The sequence below is a fragment of the Sphaeramia orbicularis genome, chromosome 22, assembly GCF_902148855.1.
Source record: "Sphaeramia orbicularis chromosome 22, fSphaOr1.1, whole genome shotgun sequence".
NCBI lineage: Eukaryota > Metazoa > Chordata > Actinopteri > Kurtiformes > Apogonidae > Sphaeramia > Sphaeramia orbicularis.
Window position 1 is genome coordinate 8,107,727 of NC_043978.1, and position 18,131 is coordinate 8,125,857.

At 38.0% G+C, this 18,131-nt stretch overlaps 1 protein-coding gene across 2 annotated transcripts; it reads right to left on the reverse strand.

Moving 5' to 3' along the window:
- Positions 1–401: 401 nt before the first annotated feature.
- Positions 402–15,961, reverse strand: pank2 (pantothenate kinase 2). 2 transcript variants are annotated; one of them, XM_030127355.1, is made up of 7 exons: positions 15,578–15,961; positions 14,702–15,054; positions 12,702–12,955; positions 7,608–7,751; positions 6,828–6,951; positions 3,428–3,553; positions 402–1,099 (listed from the first exon to the last, which is right to left on the reverse strand). In XM_030127355.1, exons 1-7 carry the CDS (start codon positions 15,789–15,791, stop codon positions 1,049–1,051), a joined length of 1,266 nt encoding a protein of 421 aa, XP_029983215.1. In that variant the 5' UTR covers positions 15,792–15,961; the 3' UTR covers positions 402–1,048. The 2 variants fall into 2 exon arrangements, with proteins under 2 accessions (XP_029983215.1, XP_029983214.1); XM_030127354.1 differs by having other exon boundaries at positions 7,575–7,751; positions 15,578–15,960.
- Positions 15,962–18,131: the final 2,170 nt, after the last annotated feature.

The following is an 18,131-nucleotide window of genomic DNA, read 5'->3' on the forward strand; positions in this document are numbered from 1 at the left end:
ATTGGAGGGATTCCACCCTTTAGAAGAAATGGAAGCTTCTAAAGTGTTACAGTGGACCTGGTGTTGTCTGTTTGGACCTGGTGTCGTCTTTTTAGACCGGTTCTGCCTCAACACCACGTTGACTACGTTCTGACCAAAACAATGCAGTGTACGTGTGACATCATCGTGCATGCGCAATGAAGGCAGAATTGATAAGCAGAATCGTTAAGCAGACAGGCAAACGATTCCAAGGAATTGAGCTACTGGGATCCGGTTCTCAAAAAGAACCGGTTCTTGATTCCCATCCCTAGGGGTGATAGTGGTTCCTGAAGACCAGACCAGTTGAGAACCACTGGTCTAAACACACAAAGATTAGGTGATATATTCAACTGAAGAGTGAAAAAGTGCAGTTCTTACATGTCTTTTTTTGCACCATAAATGCTCACTAAGGCCTGGATTTCATCTGTCACATACTTTCTATTCCAATGATTTAAAGCACAATAAAACCCTGTCTGTAAAGCTTCAACTACTGACCAGAAAGAAACGACCAGAAATGCAGAAATGTTTAGCATTAGTAAGTTTTGTATCCACTCCCCTGAGGAGGGACTTAAAGAGGCTAAAATAAAGTCCCAGAACTAAATTTAGACCCTGGTCCCTTCAGTGGAAACATGCTAAATTCCTCCAAAGGTCCCTAGTTCATGGGTAAAGATCCTGAGGTGGAAACGCGACTTAAACCAATTTGGCCCATGAGCTGATCCCACTGAGGGTCTGTAAAGGACTAGAACCTTTCAGGCAACAGAGGTGAATTTCCTTGAGCGATGTTTGAGACACCAACTGGCTTTAATCTGTCCAGTCCTGCTTCGGTCAGGACAGGAAACTGACTCTGACCCACGGGTTACGACTAGAAGCCACCTTCACCTGTTTACAGCAGCTCTCCTTCCTCAGGACGCGTCGACGGGGCTGATGGCTGGTGGGACAGCCCACTGTGGAAATGGCTGTGACTGGTCTAAAGTGCTAAAGGTGTCTGCAGCAGATCGACGTGTGCTTCTGTAGGTGGACTTCACATACTTTAGGACGGATGGAGGAGCTCTAACAGGGCCCCGACGGCTCCGAAGTAACCCTGAAAACACGTTAGACACCGTTAACCTCAAAAACGCACACTGCCCAAAGACAAAGAAAACATGCAAAATGAATTATAACAAAACTAACTCATAATATGAAAAAAGAAATCTGTAAGAGGAGGCTAGTGTCAGCATCGAAAAACTGAGGGTTTTGAAAACAGAAAAATAGTCTACAATGTTCCTGTATGTCAGCCAAGGTTATTATCGTTAACGAAAACTAACGAAATGATGAAAAAATATATAAAATATAAAAAAATATATAAAAATATCTTTAACTGAAATAAATAAAAACTATAATTAAAAGAAAAAAATGCTAACTAACTGAAACTGTATTGTGTGTTTACAAAACTAACTAAAACAGATAAAAATTATGGATAAAATTCCCTTCGTTTTCATCTTTGTCATTGTCGGATTGATACGAAATCGATTTATTTCCCTCAAGCAATTTTAGCTGCTGGCACCATATGATATCTAACAGTCCATCACTTGTGGTTTCCAGTCGTCTTCTGGTCCCCACTCTACCTGGAAACATGGAGACTAAAGTTGGGAGAAAGCAGCAGAGTCCTGTCTGGGATTTATTTGAATACGACAGAGAAGAAGAGAAAAGATATAAAAAAAAAACAACCTAAAACTAAACTAAAACTAAGCATTTAGAAAATAACGAAAACTAATAAAAACTAGAAAACCTGCTCTAAAAACAAATTAAAACTAACTGAATTAGAGGAAAAAAAAGTCAAAACTAAATAAAACTAAACTATAATGAAAAATCCAAAACTAAATGGAACCATGATGTCAGCATCATGTTCTGTCTGAATCAATCCCTATTGACTTTAGCTGGAGCCTCGAACATATTTGAAAAGACATGGACTCCTTTTCTGATCTATGTTAATAATACAATCTGTCATGTTTCTCTTGGCTGAGTATTATATTACTCAGAATTGGTGTGCCTGAGCAAATTGGATTCATCATTACTGTTATTATACGTTTATTTATTTTTATTTTATTTCATTTTATTTGAGTAACATTTAAAGTGGGAATTTTGCAATTCTATTTTGGTTTTATTTACTGTTTATTTATTTGTTCATTTTTGTCTTTCCTGTCATCTGGAGGGGATGGGGGGGGGGGGTGTTCCACATGTTGTTTGTCTGTTTGCTTGACTTTTGTATCATACAACGGAACTATGCTCTTTGTTTTATATGTAAAAAAAAAAAAGAAACAACAAACAAACCCAAAAACCGATAAACAGAAGATTTAAAAAAAAAAAAAGAAGAAGTGGGCGGTACTTTCACTGGAGAACTCAACTAATTCAATCAAAGGCCATATATGACTTCTATTAGTGATCAGTAGGAACTCGATTGATATCTAAACATTTACATGTTATAAACCATCAAAATATGGACCATTAGAAGGAAAAGCACATTTTTAATATTTCAAAAATTTGCAGAAATGTGCAAAAATCTAAATTTCTCAAAACTGAGAATAGATTTTGATTACATTGTCCCATGGAAGACACATATAGCACTTTTAAATGAGTCCAACCAGTAGTTTTGTCAGAGATGTTTGAAGAAATTACCACACATTTGAGTTTGTCTAGATCATTGTGTTCATGTTCTTATTATTTTTTCTTCTTTCTAGTCATTAGGATCCTGTTGATAGTCTATGTTCACTTTGTGTCTAGTTGTAGACAGAGCCTCTCATTTCACTGACAAAAACATCCATCATCTGATTCAAATACACACACTGCATCTGTGTATGCCCTGGATAGATCTGCACAGAGATTTACACATATTTAGAAATATACGGACATTTACAGAATATTTACAGACAAAATACAACTATCAATGAACTATACAAACCACAAAAATACAATAAAAATTGTGAAAAAAAGCCCAGTGACATCTGACCAAACATGGCAAAACTCACAAGTAGAACATTCCAAAACCATCACTATTATATACAATTATTTACAAGAATTTGGCATTGAAACGTTGCTAAAACGCTCCTAAAAGTAATAAAAATCTCCCATCTCTCTCTCAACGACTGCACTCTGCTGCTCTATGCTCCACCCACTTCCACCCCTCCCCTTCAGCCAATGCAGACCTCTACCATAAAGCCTTATATAGCGATGGAAAGCTCAGAATCTCAGCTTTTTGATGTCACTTGAATTTTGTGAATGGCACATATGTTTCCGGAGTGACTATAATGTAAATGCTGTAAAATGCAAAATGTAGCACAAGAGCAACAACTGTCAGAAAAGTGTTAAAATCCAGAGAAGATGCACATTAAGGTTACTATGACCAGCTCGTGGACTATGATTGTGAACTGACCTCGTGTTGTAGGAAAAGTGCCTTGAGTTGTCCTTTGGACCAGTAGTCCATGGCGTAGGCCAACAGTTTCATGGACAACGTGTTCACCCGGAGGAAGTTCCCCACGAACACCACTCGCTCAATGTTCTGAAGAAAAACAGTGGAGTAGAAATGGTCAGAGGACGCAAACCTTTACATCAGTGGTTCCCAACCTTTTTTGGTTCCTGACCCCATTTTAACATCACAAATTTCTAGCGACCCCAAACATTCAAAACTGAGACTTTTTTTTTTTGCTGAAATTAATTTTTTTGATCATATAATAGTTTGCTATACTATGTTTCAAATAAAGTTTAATTTTAGAGGACATTTAGTCTATATAATGTATATTATTGTGGACAGAGGCAGTAAATCGAGGTGTAGATTACTGCACAAAGTGAGAATTGGATTTTCCTTGGTCAGGATATGTACAATCAGTCCAGCTTGGATTTACAAGGCTGACAATTAATACTGAACAAACTAGAACTCAGACTATGAATTATGAAAGAGCTGCAGCATCTGAAACTGACCACAATGAACATTTGACAGATAAACAGAACCACAGTGCTGCAGTTTCACAACCACTATTTGTCATGTCTTTCATGTATTGTGATTGTTTCTCTCAACTCACCATATATTTTTTTTATAAAGTATTTATTTATCTATTCATTCATTCATTCATTCATTCAATCAATCAATTACTACAAATTTCAGGTGACCCCATTTGAATTCCAGGTAACCCCACGTGGGGTCCCGACCCCAAGGTTGGAAAACCCTGGTTTACATACAGTAAAATATATCAAATACACTGTGGAAGAGCCTGGTTATTTATCTGAACAACTGGATTAATCGACTAATGAAGAACACGTTTACATCTTAAACCTGGACAAAGTCCTTCGTCTCATTCAGGGACGACAAACTCAGTTTAGCTCAGGTTCCACATTCAACCCACTCTGATGTCAACTGGGCTGGACTAGCAAAATAACATAATAACCTCTAAATAATGACAACTTCAAAGTTTACTATATATTTTAGTGCAAAAAAAAAATAAAAATTAAATTATGAAAATATTCACCTTTACAAACTATCCAAACAAAACAGATGTGAATAACTTGAAAAAAAAAAAAGAAATTTCTTAAGAAAAATATGTGCAATTTTAACAATATTCTGTCCCAACTTATCATTCATACATGTGCATTACAGATCTGATCTACAAAGGCACAAAACATTTAACAGGCAGAATATTGTTAAAATTATACTTAATTTTCATTAGACATTTCAGGTTATTCATATTTGTTCAGGCTATTTACATTTTATTGTTAAAGGATCATATTTAATTTAATGGGGGGTTTTTGGCACTAAAACAAAGAAAAATTTGGCGTTGTCATTATTTATAGGCATAATGTATTTCTTTTCACATTAAACAAAGAGAAAAATTTGGAGTCACTATTTATCTGTTACTATGTTATTATTTTACTTTAGATCACATCGGTCTGTATGTGGAACCTGAATTAAAACCAGTTCGACACCATTGACTGTTAATATCTTCAGTGTAATTTTTGCACTTTGCAAATTCATCCCACGGGCCGGATCGGACCCTTTGGAGGGCCGGTTTTGGCCCTCAGCCATATGTTTGACACCTGTGATTTAGAGCTTTATATATGTTTTTTTTTTCTTCTATGTTGAATGGATATCTTCTTGTCTGCTGCTTTTTATTATACTGTAACAACACAATAATTTCCCCCTGGGTTTAATAAACTATTCTGGTTCTGATTCTGATGAAACAAATCCCATCAGATTCATTCATTCACTGTAGTTTTTTTCTGATGTTTTATGCTGTAAAATGCCTGCACATGAGTAGAACGCTGCAGCGTCGCTCCTCTACGCCTTCATAGCCCTGTACAATGCTGCTTGATCAAGACGCCACAAGGCAGCACCGTAAAGAGGCTGAACGCACAGAGGAAAACCCACGACCTCATGATCCCACTGGACCGCTTCGTCTGAACGGAGTCTATACAAACCCAGCACTGTCACAGAGGAAAGGCACGATTCAACAGTGAAAACAGAGGACAGTATATGGAACAGATGGAAAGAAAGTCCACATACTGTCAAACCACAAGGGGGCGCCGTCAACCACAGTTCAAAAATAAAGCATTTCACTGTGTCTCAATACAGACTGGGTTCCTTTTTCAGCAGAGGTGTCAAACATAGAACAGAATAGAATAGAATAGAATAGAATAGAATAGAAACATTGGCAATATACAAAAACCACACATATTAAATATTTAAAATACAAATACTGCTAGAATACAAAAAATATACAAAAAGCTAATGCTATACTTAATATAAGAAATATATATCACATATGAGGATATATATATATATATATATATATATATATATATATATATATATATATATATATATGCACACACACACACACACACACACACACGCACACACACAGGTAATATAGGATATGTACAAGGCAAAATTACAAACAAGGTGGATGGGTGTGATCATTGCACTGAGGTAGGAGTACTACATTGTCCATTGGGGGGTGGGGGTGTTATTTAGTCAGTGGAAGGTCTGTACTTGAGTGTGCCATTGGCCAAAACCAGCCCCCCAAAGGGTCCCATCTAGCCCACAGAATGAATTTGTGAAATGCTAAAAGATCTTAACAGTCAAAGGTGTCAAAACCATTTAAACTCAGGTTCCACATGCAGACCAGTTCAATCTGAAGTGGGTCAGACCAGTAACATACAATGCCACCTTCTTAAAATAATGACCGAAGTCATCATTTTCATTTTAGTTAAAAAAAAAAAAAAAAAAAAAAAAAAAAAACAGGAAAAAAATATTATGAGTACAAGATATTTTTCTTTGTTTTTACAAAAACCTGAAAATTATGACTTGGGCTATTATTTTAAATGATGATAATAACCTATAAATAATGACAATTTTTCTCTTTGTTTTAATGTAAAAAAGTAAAATTACATGAAAATGTTGACATTTATAAACTATCCTTTCACAAAAAATGTGAATAACCTGAACAAATATGAACAACCTGAAATGTATTAAGAGTAAGTGTAATTGTACCAATATTCTGTCTGTTATTAAATGTTTTGTGTATTTGTAGATCCACTGGGATCTGTAAGTTGTAATGCACATGTGTAAATGATAAACTGAGGCAGAAAATTGTTAAAATTGCACTTTTTTTTCTTAATAAATTTCAGGTTGTTCATATTATTTACATTTTTTAAAGGATAGTTTGCATATATAAACATTTTCATCATGGAAATGGACTTTTGTAGTTTATTGTTTTCCTGGTCCAACCCACTTGAATGAGTTTGACGCTCCTGTTCCACAGTGACTTTTCCACACTGACCTCATTGAGAGCACACATCCTGGTGATGGAGCCGATGTTGTTGGTGATGGTGACCAGCGTGGCTCTGGCCAGGTCCTCTTTGGACACCGACTCCCTCTTCTCTTTGGACATCATGTTGCCGAAACTGACAAACCAAAACAACTTAGGTTTAGACAAATACAGACGGTGCAGTCGTCTTTGGATAATCGTGGGGAAACATTAAAACTATATCAAAGATGTTTGTTAATAGTTCAAACACTGTTTCGACTGATGCTATATGGAAGTTTCCTATGTTGAGGCTTCTCTTCTTTATGCTTGTACAGGAAATGGAGTAATTTAACGTCTCTGGGGCTGAACTGATAAAACATATTAGATGTACTTTATTTATCCTAAAATGGGAAACTACAGCGCAGCAGCAGCATGACACACAGTAACTGTCGCCTAAAATTAGGAGCTTATAGGAGCACTAGTGGCGCCAAGTGGACAGGAGTCACTCCAGTTTAATTCACACACTGTGTCTGTATTGTTATGTGAAATCTACATTTTGTTAACAGTTAACCAGTTTTACACCAGGAACCTCCAGCAAACCAATCACTACACCCACAATGAGTATGTTTATCCTTCAAATAAGTGGCTTAGTCATTGACTAATGAATGAAATTTGCTCTCATCAGCCTCCTCTTTAGGAACTCTCGGCATAAAGGTGGACCGTCTGTGAATACGACCCCTGGTTTATTAAAGCGCTAAGATGAGCAGCTGTGAAGTGCACCTTGAGGCCACAGCCCAGCCTGGTAGTCCAAACCTCTCGTAGTCTCCTCCGTAAATGTCCCGGACCAGCTTGTCCACACGAGTGCTCTCCCCCTGAGACGCCATTTCCAGGGCTTCCTCGAATGTAGAGCAGCCGGTCAGAAGGCAACACAGGCCCAGGAAGGTCCCGCCCCCGAGGCTGCAAACAGACAGGAAGGACAAAAGACTGGACCTGAGAAATGCATCAGCTGAGGAGAAACTGTACCGGTCATTAAATTAACCCTTTAACCCCTGAGCCCTGATTCCAGGTAAAGGTTCTGCTGTGAATCTGCATCTGTTTCAGGTTCATTAAAGCTGCTGTCAGTATGTGCTTGTGTTCCTTTTCCTCAGTGGTTTTGTTTTACTATGTGTTTTAGGGTCAAAACAGGTGGAAGAACAGAAAAAGACAAAGGGAGGAACTGAAGTTTGACAGGTTTGGACTAAATAAGCCACTAGAATGAACATCAATAAGAGATTTAGGATGTTGAACATCAACTGTGAACTGGAACAAACTGAACAACAACAAGGATTTCAATTTGGGCCCAGTAGTTTATGTTTTGGGCTCTTTTTTTTCTAAATCAGTTCAGCTGCTTTTTGACACCTGGTTGAACTCCATAAAGCAGGTCCATGGTCAAAATTCAGTATAAACAGAGTAAAAAATGAAGGAAAATTACCACAACACTGGAAACAACAGTAAAAACAAAAAACAACGAAAACGGTGTAAAAAAAAAAAAAAAAAAAAAAAAAAAAAAAAAAAAAAAAAAGCCCAAACCATCTATTTTTACAGTGAATCGGTCTCACTCACTGCTCTGTTTTGCCCCCCCATTCCACAGGTAGCGGGGGATGAACTGAGCATGCTCAGATGTCTATGGCAAGAACAAGGTCTATTCTATCATCACATTTGGAAACTTTTCCTATTGCGCAAACGGTTGAATTTTTACGAATATTTAAAATAAATCCTACTTTCAGAACATTCACCACAGACACGTCGGGGGTTAAAGGGTTAAAAGCAAACATCATCTGCCGAAAACGAAACTGACCACGTGCAAACAGGCTCAGAATTCGCACAAACTCATCTTGCTTTTCTTCTGCAGCACCAAGAACAGAGGGCCGTTATGTCGAGGGAAATCTACGCATTCACGAGTCTCTTTCAAAGCCGCCAGACGGAGAAACCAGCCATGGAAACCCACCGGTGGAAAGAGGAGGAGGAGGAGGAGGAAGACAAACACTCAGAGCGTCGATTCAGCCAACACGGCTCAAAAATGAGCTCAAATAAAGGAACAAAGGCTCATTTTTCTCCGGCTCGTGAGTAAACTGTCAGTAGGGAAAGTGGTTTGGTCACTGACAAAAAAAAAAAGAAATTCTGCTAGATTTCACACCACAGTACAATGGACACACAGAGGGCAGATGTCAGCTGACAGACCACCCAGTTTCCCAGCCCACCCACCACCGGGGTCACATGACATGTCTCTACTTACTGTACCTGCAATCCACTAATATGAGTTTATACTTTAATTATTATAAGACTGAAGAATATTTTGTATCCTTTAAACCATGGGGGTCAAACTCATTTTCTTTCAGGGGCCACATTCAGCCCAGTTTGATCTACAGTGGGCCGAACCAATCACATAATAGCATAATAGCCTATAAATAATGACAACTGCAAATTTTTTATAAGCAAAAAATAACATTAAATTCTGAAATCACTTACATTTTACAAACTATCAAAACAAAAAAGATGTGAATAACCTGAAAAAAATGAAATTTCTGAAGAAACATAAGAAGAAATAATAAGAAAAATGTTATCACTATTCTGCCTCAACTTATGATTTATACATGTGCATTACAGATCAGATCTACCACGACACAAAACCAGAATATTGTTAAAATTACACTTATTTTTCTTTAGACATTTCAGGTTGTTCACATTTGTTCAGGTTATCGACATTTTGTTGTTAAAGGATATCAAAATTTAATGTTCTTTGCAATAAATCAAAGAGAAAAAAATGGTGTTGCCATTATGTAGAGGCATGATGTCATATTATTTTTTTCCACATTAAACCAAGAGGAACATTTGGAGTCATTATTTTGAGGTTATTATGCTGTTATTTTTGAGTTTCACACCCTTGACTGTTAATATCTTTTGCACTTTACAAAGTCATCCCACGGGCCGGGTTGGACCCTTAGGGGGGCCGGTTTTGGCCCCGGGGCTGCATGTTTGACACCTGTGCTCTAAACCATGGGGGTCAAACGTACGGCCTGTGGGCTAAAACCAGCCTGCCTTAGGGTCCAATCCGGCCCATGACATGAATTTGTCAAATGCCAAAATTACACTGAAGATATGAACAATCATTTTAGTTCAGGTTCCACATTCAGACCAATTCAATCTAAAGTCAATCAGACCAGTAAAATACTGCTATAATAACCTATAAATAATAACGCCAAACTTTTTTCTTTGTTTTAGTGTAAAAAAGAAAAAGTTATATTAGATGAAAATATTCACATTTACACCTGAACAAATATGAACAACATGAGATGTCTTAAAATAACTAAGTGTAATTGTACGAATATTCTGCCTGTTACTAAATGTTTTATGTATTTGTAGATCCACTGTGATCTGTAAGTTGTAACGTACATGAGTAAATAATAAACTGAGGTAGAATATTGTTAAAATTGCACTTATTTTTCTTGATAAATTTCTGTTTGTTGATAGTTGTTTGTGTTACTCACATTTTTTAAAGGATAATTTGTAGACGTAAACATTTTCATTATATAATTTTACTTTCTTCACATTGAGAAAAGCTTGGATTTGACATTATTTGTGCATTATCTGGTTATTTTTTACTGGTCCGGCCTACTTCAGATCATGTTGGTCTGTATGTGGTCTAGTTTGACACCCCTGTTCTAAACAACATCTTTCTTTTTTCTGTGAAAAAGGTATATTTTTGTCACTGGAAGTTTCAGTACACAGTGCAGGGTTTTTACAGGTTTCAACGAGTTAAATCCAGCTCTAATTTTTTTTTTTAGAATATAATGAATGGAGTTTTAGGGAAAAGGACTGGTAAGAATACAGGACAATCCAGGGTAATGACAGGGGGTGTTTCATGATTTACCATGTGTCTCTAATGCCTTCATTCCCAAAAATTCCTCATTTGCATATTAACTTACAAAGGGTGCAGATGCTTCTTGTACATATCCTATGCTGTCTGTACATATCCTTATATGTTGTATATATTTCTTTCATTTTTAGCATTCTTTGTCATTTTTTTTGTATATTATCATTAATTTTCAGTATATTTTCAGTGTAATTATTGTGTGACATTTTTATAAAGTCTCTTTGCACTTCAAGGGTTTTTGCTACTAAATAAGAAACACAGCTGCTGAACTGATTTTCACTGTTCCTGTAACAGTGACAATCAAGATCCATTCTATTCTATTCTGTTCTATTCTGTTCAGCTGAAACAATACACTCGACCCCTGAACAAGTTCAAGTCAGATCTTGTTCAACTATCTCTCACCAACGCCACACTTATTACAGTTAATTAAGAATGAAACTAAAACTGGCGAGCAAAAAAATATTTTCAAATATTTTATTTTCAAAAAACAAGTTAAAAAAATCGAAATGAAAAATAACAAGAAGAATAACGCCACAAAGAAAACAATAAACAAATTGTAGGTCAAATAATTGTAGTTTTAGTGTTCCCCAGTGGGTTAAGGAAGTTCACTTGAGCTGTAAAACGGTTTTGCATTCAGTTTCTTATAAATCAAGGCTTTTGTCATATTACCTAAAATAAGACTGAAACTAGTGGGTTTGTAAAAACTAAAAGTAAAAGCTTAAACTACTTCTGAACAAAATTAAACTGAAGCTAAAAAACAAACAGAAAGCTTAATAAAAACTGTGTTAAACTGTAAGAAGTTCGGTTCACACTAGTTGAAAGTAACACTAACAGAAACACATAACAGAACCAGAAGTAATCGTATGATCACAGCTGAATACTTTATTTGACTTATTTGTTCAATGATCATTTTCCATAACTGATCTATAACAGTAAAGTCTGTCTGACGTGTCATCATTTCCTCTGATTTATGGGGTTTTTGTAACTAATGTGCAAAGTAAAGAATCAATTCAAATCTTTTTTTTTTTAATCATTATTTTGCTTTCTACACAGACGTACTCCCATGTGTAAATATATGCTGCTGAAATAATATTGTAGTGTCAGTTTCTTCCAGTATTGTTTAGCCCTAGATCCATACTCTGGATGCATCCATATATTGGCTGATGTTTGTTTGAATCTGCATTCAGTTCAGTAACGAAGGACTTGAAGAAACATCATAGCTAAATAAAAAAATGCACAGTACATAAGATAATATTAGCATATTAAATGGTGATAAACCATTTAACCCTTAAAGACCAAAACATCCACCGTTGACCAAAACCATCCACTGATCTAAACTGTTTAATACCTGTTGATCCACTAATCCTATCAATACATGGAAATAATCGGTGTAAAATACAGTTATTCATCTTTTCATGGTCATCAGATATGACCCATTTGGATGTTCAGAGGCTCCATAGTTACCATGGAAACACTATCATCTTCTACAAGATTGATTTATCAGTCAAACCCATGGAGTTGGATCAATGACAGTGGATGGACACACTGGGTTTATGTTCAGTTAATGATGTTTTTGCTGAAAAAAATCACTTTTTCTTCAGTTTTCTGTGTTTCTGATATAATAACCCTCAACTTTACTCTGAGCTTTAATGAATATCTACATGATCAGTGAATTAAATGTAGGAAAATACCTGATTTTTCATTGAAAAAATACAAAATACAGAAGATAATAATTGCAATAAATGGTGACAAATTCCTTACGGAAGGTTAAATAGAGAGAAAAATTCATTTGGGAACTGACACAGAAGTAACACTGGGTCTTTATGGGTTAAATTAAATGGAAAACCTTCTTGAATACATCAATAAATATTATGTTATTCTGACATTAAAAAAACCCACATTTTTCCTGTCATTGAGCCTGTACTGTGTTAAAACCCCCCGGAGTCGACCCCCCCATCCCCACCGCACCCTGTCAGTGTAGTGCGGTTCAATACCTGGTCCCAGTGACTCGTTTGTAGTTGTTCTCAGAGTAGACGGCCAGGATGCTGACCCCAGACCCTATGTTGACCAGCAGCAGAGGATAGGGGTTTTCCAGTGTGTAGGGTCTCTGGACGCAGCGGTCCGGGTCCGTGGGGTTCTCGAAGTAGTAGCACTCGGACGGACCGCTGGACACCACCGAGTCGATGTACAGCACACCACGGATCAAACAGTCCAGCTCATCCAGCTTGTGGAGCTCCAGGTCGGCCATCTTTGTTTTGTTGAAAGAAAAGAAAACATGGGAAACATCAGTGAGGGGATGTGGATTGGAGAACACAGAGGCAGGAAACTGGAGGAGGGGGGAAAGCAGTCATGGGGGTAAGGAAACAGGAACACAAGTTATAAGAGCAGCTGCACTGAAAGGAAGACAAAACATCAATAACTGCAGTGTAATAAATGTGGTAAGTGCACAAATAGCACTTATAATGTAGACTGTGTATTTTCCTGTAACTAGTAGACAGTTAAAGAATTGTAAACCCCTCAAATTTTATCACATATATGATTGTTTATTTAATTAAGAGTAAAATAAAGTAACTGCAGTTGGAGCTGTATTTTCTTCCAATGTAGCTTTTTTTATGAGTCTGGATCCTGACTGAATTCCTAACAGCCAATAAAGACAAATAACATCACATACAACCCACCCACCAGTTCCTGTTTTAGGTAAAAAAAACAGAAGATTTTTTATTCACTTCAGTTTTTTGATTTGCAAATGCAATGAAATATCAAAGAGGGTTGGATGGTGTGGCCCAAAATGTAGTCAAAATATACATTTTCATATTAGATAACAATAATCATTTCTTTGTAGTTTTAAGGCTGATCTTTTTTGGTTCTGTGTTAAAGTTAAAGAAAGTAGACGGTTATTTGTGGTTCTAAATATTCATAAAAGACATATATACACTTGGATTCTCTGAATTAGTGCTCTGTTAATTTTCTTTTCTATTTTGATTTAATATTGACATCATATGAACATCAACATTTACTAACGTAAAGAAAATGAGTGCAATCCAAGATGAAAATGATGAGAAAAGGGGAAAGTTGTTTTTTATTTATACTGCACTATTAATAATATGAAATTATAGCGAAATACTCAGAGCTACTGATCTTTTACGACAATTATCACAAAATAATAGGAAAATGAAACACAATATGATGCAAAATAATATAATTACTATTACATTTTCATCACCCAGCTATAGCTACATGACCTAATGTTTTATTCATCAGTGACCTCCAGTGAAAAGAAATATTTGCTTTATTTTTGATGAGATTTGATAAGTTTTGATTGAGATTTTGCTCTCAAATGTGTTTTATCTGATCAGAACAAATAAAACTCATTATAAAACAAATTGGATCATAATTTGAAAGGTCCATTAGTGCAACAATTATGATCAAAGATACTGTCATGACTATTTAATTTGTACAAATAAATAATACGATGCGGGTGACATGGTGGTGCAGTGGATAGCACTGTCACCTCACAGCAAGAAGGTCCTGGGTTCGATTCCAACTAGGGATCTTTCTGAGTGGAGTTTGCATGTTCTCGCTGTGTCTGCATGAGTACTCTCTGGGTACTCCAGCTTCCTCCCACCCTCCAAAAATATACTCGTCTCTATGTCAGCCCTGTGATGAACTGGCGACTGGTCATGGGTACCCCCGCCTTCGTCATAGGTAGCTGGGATAAGCTCCAGTACCCCCTGCGACCCTAGTGAGGATACAGTGGGTTCAGAAGATGAATAATATGATGCTTTGCTGCTCCTGAATGTGTTTCTGTTGCCATGAATGGTTTGTGAGACATGTGTTTTTGACTATTACATATTGGTTTATAAGTACATGGCTGCTGTAAATATGTCATGAAGTCTCTAAATGTGTTGTGAAGTCACAGTTTTTCTCTTTTCCTGTCTGGTCACCTCCACTGAGAATACAGCAACAAACAAAGACTTTACAACTGCAAACCCACCGTGCGGAAATCAGACTCAAACTTATAGGCCCCCCCTCCAGTGGCACAGAGGGTGGTGTGGAGGCTGGAGAAGTGTTTGTTGCGTCCCATTTGCAGGAAGGCCGGGAGGTCATGCGTGGGGAAGCGGATGAAGTGCAGGTTGCCCGTCCTGCCGCACAGCGTCAGGTCCTGCAGCTCCAGGTGCACGTCCCTGATGCCTGTTTTACCATAGGCTGTGTTGGAGGTGAGGTACCGGCGGATGCTCTTCAGGTTCTCCACCTCCTCCTGCTCCTCCTCTGCTGTGATGTCTTTGGGCTCAAAGTACACCAGCTTCACCAGAGTGCCTCCAATGTCCATCCCAAACCAAGGAAATGCTGCATTTGATAAAACCATACATGCATACAATCAACATTTCTTCAAATAATATGTAATAACATGCAAGATATATATATTTTTTTCTTTAATGCTTGGATGCTTATTGATTGTAAATGGTGTCAGGGATGCTGTTCCAGTGCTGGCCCATATTGTGGCAGGCAGTTTCATCCACAGGAGCAACAGTACAGTGTGTACCGCGAACGCCATCTTGTTGCAAAACAGGTCCTGGCTATTTACTGCCATTACATCTTTCCGATATTACATTGTGATACAACTACTTAAAATCTATTATACAATTTCATCTTCATCCTAAAAAATGACACCGCAATTTTAATTTTATCTTATTTAATTTACACTACCCTTCACAGGATTTTTTTTTTTTTTTTTTTTTTTTTTTTTATCAAATCTGTATTTTCACTGACAGTCTTTTGTGGGGAACGCCTTTTGGATTTTTTTGTATACATGCTACGGTGCTTTTCCCAGTAAATACCCGGAGCCCAGGCTGGTAACGGTAACACCTACGCGGCCTGCTTTTCTTCAGCGAGTCCTTGCGATGCCTCGCCGTAGAGTTGGAGGTCCGCCGGTCGGTTGTGGCCCTTCCAGCGGGCGCGGCTGCCTCATTGTTGGGCTCGTTTCTGCACAAACCGGGCATCTCCTTGGAGGACCGCGGCTGCTTCGTGGGCGTTTCGTCCTCGTCGATAATGTCATCGTCGCGCTGGTGGCCATTGAACGCCATTGAAATGACCAGTTAACTACATATATGCTGTAGTTTATGTTAAAATAGACTATTTAAAGCCAATGATTTGTGTGGACAATGAGGTCCGAGCCGCTAAGAGCTAGCTAATTAGCTAGCTAAGTAGCTGTGTCGTTACAACGGCTGAATACATGTCGGTTTTATGTTCGCTGTCAAGACCTAGGGGGGCGGGGATAAGACATGACGGATGGGCGGGACAACCAATCAGAGTGTGAATCAGTCAGTCAGGAAAACATCGTCGAAAAGGAGCCTCATGTGATGTCACTTAATATTTTCTATCACAAAAGCGCCACAGAACACCACATTTACAACGATTATCTATCCACCAGCAATATTCTAGAGAGATATTGTATTGATGGATTCCTGGTAACTGTAATCGCAGCATTAATGTGCTCAATAAATATGTAAAATCAATGTGTAAAGGCCAAGATTGTTGTTTTTTTTTATTATAAAATCAAGATCCAGCCACTATAGGCTGATCCTAGCTGTTACTAAGTACACTTCCAACCAAGTTGTATTTAAATGCTTACATGCTTTGCAGCTTAGAGGTTGATATACAGTGGATTTTTACAATGCTGATATAATTACACTGGATGGTAGTGCTGTGGAGACTGGATAACTGTTTATATGAATATTGAAGTCAGGATAGAAAAACTAAAATGAATCAATCAATAAATAATGATCAATCAATTGATCAATCAATAAAAAATGGAACCATTAATTTTCCTCAACATCAGTATTTCTGTTTGTAAAAACCTCATATTGGATGCAATCACAGCTCTGCAGACACCAATGATTTATAAAATGTCTTATCAGTGATTAAAAGTATTGTACTTTACCTGTACTTTACTACTACACTGTAAAAACGATAACTAGTAATTGGTGATTTCATTAAAGTTTTCAAATTAAACCAACTCAGAAATAAAGCTTTCCATTTACAACCTACAAAAACTTGTCTGCCCATCAAATTTCTCTCATTGTTGTCCTAACTAAGATTTTCTATTCAACTTTTTTTCAATTCGACTTTATTTGTATAGCCCAATATCACAACAAGGTTATCTCAAAGGGCTTTACAGAGTCAGTTGGAGTAAACAACAGTCAAATAAACAGCAAGAAAATGAGTAGTGTCCAGGGCATCCCCCGTCCTTAGACCCTCTTTCTCGGCAAGGAAAAACTCAAAACCCAGTGGGAAAAGGGAGAAACCTCGGGGAGAACCACAGTGAAGGAGAGATCCACTCCCATGGACGGACAGGCTATAGATGCACCAGGACTGATGGATGTCCATTTGCAGATGTAGTTCTAGTCTGCAAGGATGCAGTAGGGTGGACACATGGGGGGTCCATCCCGCTGGATGAGACAGGCAGGAGCGAGGAGGCCCATCCACAGTGGTGAGGCCGAGGACGTCCATCCAGACAGGTGGACAGGCAGGTTTCTAAACAGCACAACAAAGATGATCAACTTTTGAGTAGATTTTTTGAGTGAAGTTGGGAACCATTTGGAAACCCCACAGATGACTGACGTGCACGTGCACACATGGTCTGAACAAGTTTGAACTAGACCAGGGGTCACCAACCCTGGTCCTGGAGAGCCACTATCTTGCATGTTTTAGATGGATCCCTCTTCCAACACACCTGATTCAAATGATAAGCCTGTCATCAAGCTCTGCAGAGGCCTGATAATGACTGACAGGTGTCTTGATCTGATACGGGGCTAATAATTATGATGTAAGATTTTTGTCACATATAATAATTATACATTGACAAATAGGACACTGACTAAGGTGAATGGTTACTGTTAGCAGGGGAAGGTACTGGAAGAGGGTAGAATGGAGAGTTCATATTGGGCCGGGAGTTGCAGCCTGTCAACTGTCTGGTCAGTTGGACCAGGTGGTGTGGGGGGGGTCATCGCTACAGTCTTACCCATTCCCCTCTGTCATGGTACCTGCTCAGAACATCATACAGCCATCAGGCCACACAGGTGTGCCAAAGCCTCTTCCACCAATGAGGTCAAAGGTCCCAACACCCAGAACACCTGTTTCTGGAGTGACCAGCTTCAAACAGCCTGAGTCAGAGTGACTTTGCTCAGACTAGTGTGGAAATCCCAACTTCTGCCAAAGATTTGGCTTCTCCTAAAGCAGGGCTATTCAAATCCAGTCCTTGAGGGCTGGTATCCTGCATGTGTTAGAGGTTTCCCTCTTTTAGCACACCTGGAAGAGGGAAACCTCTAACACATGCAAGATACCAGCCCTCAAGGACTGGGATAGCCTACCTGTGTCCTAAAGGAAGGCCTACCTGTGTCCTAAAGGAAGGCCTCCCTGTGTCC